This window comes from Corvus brachyrhynchos, unplaced genomic scaffold (assembly GCF_000691975.1).
Source record: "Corvus brachyrhynchos isolate BGI_N302 unplaced genomic scaffold, ASM69197v1 scaffold175, whole genome shotgun sequence".
NCBI classification, from domain to species: Eukaryota; Metazoa; Chordata; class Aves; order Passeriformes; family Corvidae; genus Corvus; species Corvus brachyrhynchos.
In genome coordinates, this window is record NW_008238448.1 from 2,919,282 (window position 1) to 2,925,281 (window position 6,000).

The following is a 6,000-nucleotide window of genomic DNA, read 5'->3' on the forward strand; positions in this document are numbered from 1 at the left end:
GAGCAATAACACATGAAGAAAACATTATTTTAAAGGCTGGGGATTTTACTTTAATATAGAGATGGATTCTAACCAGCACCTTGGATCTGAATATTCCCTGAACTTTCTGGAAGCTCAGGTTTGAACTCTGAAGCCAAATTCTACCTTTATAACGAGTTGAACTATATTCCAGATTTTTTACACTCATGAGCTTTACAGAAATCCAGACTTCAGCTCTGTGGTTTGGGCTGATACCTACAAGCTGTGCTATTAAAATATTTTATGTGTCCATGTACACACATGCTTATATACACTCATACACTCACGTACACAGTGTATACACACACAAACAAACACATGCACACGTAATATAGGTGCTCATCAAACTGCACCACCCAGAGACACTTCTTTGAGGCAGAGATATTAAATAGACTTGAAATGCTCATGGCAAAGTTGCATTCTGCCACAAACTGAAAAACACAATAGAGGGGCTGCAAATCTCTTTACCAAATGGAATAATTTTTAAGTGGTATAGAAGGATCTGATAACATCTTCTTTGTCTGTTTTAGTTTCTCCAAAGTTCTAACTGTTCAAATTGCCTACAGGCACAAGAAAGATTCCAGCCTCAAAATATTAACTATAAAGTCAGATGAAAGAATAGAGGCTAGGATGCCATTTTCAACAGACACTTACTTTTTGGTATGTTGACTACCACTTTCTAAAGCAGAAAATGGGTTATTACTCTTGCAAAAGAATAATGCTCCATTGCACTAACTCCAAATCCCTACTCTGTCTTTCCACTTTTTGCATGAGTAGCCTATTAACATCAACTTTTCTCACCTAATTGTGGAAGCACTAAATTTCACTTGTAAGCACATAATTTGAAAATTTATAATTTGTAATATATTGCTGCAATAGGTCACTATTTAGTCTTGGGACAGAGCTAACCCCCATACACTCACATATAATAAGCAGAAAAGATTCACCAAAGCCAGTTCAGAGTCACAGTAATCTAAAACAATTAAAATGCCCCTAAAAGATACATCAATATGAAACACAATGAAATCAATCATTATTTCTTAGTTACAACTAGCACTGCAGATGAATGCATAGTATTTGCTTTTTTTTGGACCTTTCCTAATATAAAAGTTCTGAGTGTGATTTATGAGAAGAATGACTTTTAAAGAAACCAAGGCTGTATACTAACTCTATTACATAACAGCAGCACGGGTCATTCTGTCACCTCTGAGCACAATATGGCCCACAACAGCCTTGTCAGACTGCTGTAACATTGTCACATTTCATTTCATGCAAATGGTATTCAGCTGGGCAGCTCAACAAATATTTGTCCTTAGAAGATGGATAAGGGACAACTAGAAGAAGAGGAAAAAAGGAAAATATAAGAAAGAAAAGAAGACACAGGAAGGAAATACAAATAGGACATAGAGAAGGGGAAAAGCATCAAGATGAGGTAGGTGGCAGAGGTGTGCCTCCAGTTGGAAAAAGAGCCTCCCACAACCTCTGGTGGTGTGAACAAGTCCCTGCTAAGCAGGGGTGCAGAGCAGCAGACATGGGGCACCTGTCTGGAGGAGGCACACTGAACAGGCATATTATGGGGGCTGATGGTCGGGGCTGGGGCACCAGTGTGGCATACTGGGAACTCATGAGGTGAATGGAAGGAAGACACTGAGCCCTCCTTTGGTGTGAAAAAGAAGGTGAGAAAGTCTGAACTGCATACCTCTCACTTATCCATAGTGCCTGAATCAGAGCAAATCTGAGCGCCTGGGACTGAGAACCAGCAGCCTGCTGATAAATCACTGCTAGTTCTGCCTCAATGGCAGCCACTTAATGAGAGTATGAATCTCCACAGGCGCTTAAGTGCATTTTCTAGTTTATTGCCCAAGTAAAGCATATGCTTCAGAATGCACACACTGAATGATTCTGTGGATTAGGTAGCTTTAAACTACTTTGATTACCTTTCCTAATTAAAACTGCACTTTACTAAGGAACTGCATTTGCAACCATAATAGTCTTTGTTTAGTCTCTGATGAGAATTATAATTTCTTAAATAAAAAGACTTAATTTCTTATTTATATGAGGCTTGGGGTTTTTCTTAGTCACCAAAAGACCTTGAGTATTAGAAAACGGTTGTCCTGCCATCCACTATATAGAATTTTAGCTCTTGACTGTCTGTCTGGAATATCTCAGCTGGCAGAAGGACTCTGTTCCACTCTGGCAGCAGTGTGCAGGAGATCATTTTCAATGTTGTAAGAGCTAAGAACAGTGCCAATGGCTCCAGAGGGAAACCAAGTATTGCAATGCACAGATCCAGTTCTCTCACTGTCTCTTTGCTCTCCCTGCAGGACCTGCCCCCTACTCTTATGAAAGGGAGCTGAAGGCACAGCAATCACTGTGTTTGATGTACTGTAGATTCAAAGAGCAAATTCCCCAGCTTCAGAGGGCCTCATGCAGCACAGTCATTGTAACTCCTGCAGGACCTTTCCTTGCAGAAGCAGCCTCAGCCACCCAGCATTCAGGGGAATTTCTTACACTGGAAGGAAGAACAGAGTGGCATTACCTAGTCTGTGTCCTTCCAAACACACTACGTACCTCTTATGGTTTGATTCCCCTCACAGGTGTATGTGAAAGAGATTCTGACCAATATTTATTTTCTTCCTAATGAGATCTAACAATGTACCAGAGTTTGAAGATTAGTAGTCAAACATGCAGGGTTAGCTTGTGATCACTCAAGGAGCAGAGCCATTCTTTGTTAGTCTCACCAGCTGCAACTGGGCAAGCTTTTAATGCAAGAAGTGTGCTGTGGCTAGAAGGGAAGGTGGGTTAGTCAAAATTGCTTTTCATGTTCATTAGTATCATCATTGCTCTGCCTTTTTAAAATACTAAATTATCATAGACCAAATGTGTACATCATTGGGCTGCTAAATTGTACTGCCTCTGACTCATCCCAGTACAGGTAAGTGCCACTGGTAACACAGATGTAACATAAATTATCACAAATCCAGCAGAAAAGGGAAACAGAACATTTCCAAGTAGTACCTTTTGTCCAGGCCGTCCAGATTCACCAGGTTCACCCTAAAAGAAAACCGATGAAAGACATGAGATCTGGGAAAATGAATTAAAGGTCGAGCTGTGGAAAACCATAACATTAATGATACCCAAAATATCTGTGACACTGTAAAGTAACATGCACCCCTCTTCTCCCTGTTTAACTTCTTTAGAACTACATTACCTTAATTCCAGCCGCAGAAGAGCCAGGGTCACCCTGATACAAAATCCACAAGAAATAATCATTCTTACTACATATACAGTTTCCCAGGAAACACATAAAACAAATCATATAAGAGTATAGCAACATCACATAGCAAAATAACTGCATAGCAAGGTTGCATGGTTTTTGTGCTGCTACATAGGAGTTTAACTAATTAATTACATCAGTATGATTCAGAAAAGGAACAGTATTGTTTTCAAGAACATGCAGAGAGATCCAGCTTCACTCACCCAAACATCTATTACAGTTAACCTCAAACTTCACAACTAATAACGTAGATGTAATAATTGCAGACGTTGCATAAATGTACTTCACAAAGCCAGAAGATGGGACATCCTTTGACATCTCTAAATTGCTGATCTACATTAAAAATAATTTACTGCTGTTTACAAAGAATATGAGTGACCATTTTGACCTAATTTTATAGATGGCAAGTGTCAGGTCTCAACTGACAAAATTTTTTGTGCTAATGAAGATTTACCTTGAAAAAAAACTCCAGTGACCTATGAGTTTATCTCCATCAGGAGCTAGGTCATAGCTCTATTTCCTCAACACTCCAGCATATTTAAACTGATAGATTAAAGCATGCAATGTTATACTTTACAGGATGAGACAGCTACGGTAATTTACGTATTCAGGAAAGGTCTCTGTTCTGAGAAGGCATCTAGCATTCAAAAAGATTTGCCTACATTTTGCTGGGTTGACTGAATTTCATAGGCAGTGATATGCACAGGACAGTTTTTTTCTTAAACAACATGCCAAAGAAAAAAGAAAAAAAAACCTACTGAAAAGTTTGCTAGTCAGACTATATACTATTGAAGATAACTAGTGTGCTTCTATTTGAAAAATTGTTTAACTGTTCATTATTTAAAATAATTGTACATTGTTCACTGAAAGTAGCAAGCTGCTACATGGCAGCAACTTCAAGCTCCTGAGAAGCCTGCCTGTGATTTACATAGGCAAAATAGAAGCCAGTACTGAAATACACTTTGAAGATGTATATGCAGGGTATAAATGCTTAATATTCTTTGTACAAAATACAGATAGAGGACACCCATTCCTGGTGTCTCTGTGAATGCCATAGAAAGATGTTTGGCTATGGCATCTTTTTGGTATTATCTTATAAAATTAAATTCTACCAGTTAACACGCTCACTGGCCTCTGAAGAACAGGAATCCACAGTTAGTGCAGCTTGCTCTTGAGTGAAGGAAACACAAAAATCAGAATATTGAGGTTGATACATGCATGGAAACCTGAGCTGCCTCATTTTGATAGACATGCATGAGTGACACTCCTAATATCCCTTACAAGCATGTACAACTGAAAGCCTCAAGAACCTTTTATAGCCATAAAGGGGCAAAGCAACTAGTGAGACACATTAACCAGTTAAACATTTCTAAGGGCAACGATGGATATGGAGAAGATAAGACACAAAATATTTATAATCCACCTTCGTGCAAGTATAAAAAAGAGCATCAAAGAAAAAATTACAGTACAGTATGTTCTCAATTCACTGATGAGTCAAGACAGTTTGCAAATGAAACAACTTTAGCAGGGAAACATGTACAAAGAAGGAAGATACTTGGTAGTTTCTAGGGACCAAGGCTACAGAGGAAGAACAGAAGCAAGAACTCAAGTTTGGCATTTACACTGTCTTCAAAGTAGGAGAATTCAACAAAGACATTTTCATTCTAAAGTCTCAGGTCAAGAATCAAGGACTCAAGTCCCTATTTTTGAGTGTCACTAGGTACAGCAGTTCAGAAAACAAAGCTACATTTTTTGCACAAACAGGAACCTGCTCCTATACCAAATCTGAATCTGCTGCATCGTGGTATCTCACTCTCTCACCATATGAACAAAAATTTATTATTTATCTCAAAACACTATTTAAGCTTTTAAAGAAATGTTTTTAAGTTTTATGAATGATGGATTAAATCCTCTAAGCCTATCTATAGCATTATGATCTAGTGCAATGTTCTCTGCTTATTTACACAGAATTAATGGCTTGTTTACTGAGCAGGAGGGGTCTGTACATGTATGTGGCTGAACACCCAGAACTGAGTGGATACTGGGCTTATCTCTGAACACATTCAGCAGCTCTTTTAGAAAGAGTCGTTACAAAGAGCCTTATAAGTCTTACAATACAGATAGAAATACAAATAAATATAGAAAAATAGTCAAGTCTGCTTTATGAACAAATTAATTAAACGTGTCCAAAACAGTCATTCTTATTTCCTCTGCCACTTAGAAATTGCTGGGCATCTTCATGCTGGAATTATACAGAATGATCACAGAGCAAAAACTTCCCCCTATGCTGAAGAACAGGAAAGAACACAAACCCTGTTAAGCAGCTCAAGTGTAAAGTAATGACACCAAGTTTAATGCTTACTCCTAAATTATCTGCCAGAAACCACCCTTGTAAGCTCTCTAGAAAGTGCTGTTTGCAAAGCTACCTATCAGAAACGTTAAGCTGTAGCTCTGCTCTAAGAATGGTATCTTTTTTCCTGGGTGGCAGATTGTCTTGTAGGCAGGGAAGAAGAAGAAAAATATTGAAAGTCAACCAAGTCACAGCTCTGGAAAATCTGGCAAAAATTAATGCAGAGGATTCTAACCTGTTATGGTTAAAGCAGCGCACTCCAAACAAACAGAATATATTCCCACGTCACCACCCCACCTCTGAAACTCATATGAAGCCTAGAAGAGATGGGAGACTTCTGCATTATGAAGTTCAG

At 38.6% G+C, this 6,000-nt stretch overlaps 1 protein-coding gene across 1 annotated transcript in view; it reads right to left on the reverse strand.

Annotated features, from left to right (window-relative positions):
• The window catches only part of COL25A1 (collagen type XXV alpha 1 chain), a 305,105-nt gene that overhangs the window by 52,457 nt on the left and 246,648 nt on the right, over positions 1 to 6,000 (reverse strand). The window contains exons 17-18 of the mRNA XM_017736775.1: positions 3,230 to 3,262; positions 3,037 to 3,072 (exon numbers count right to left, since the gene is read on the reverse strand). Coding sequence (XP_017592264.1) covers positions 3,037 to 3,072; positions 3,230 to 3,262 — 69 coding nt within the window. The remainder of the gene's footprint in view (positions 1 to 3,036; positions 3,073 to 3,229; positions 3,263 to 6,000) is intronic.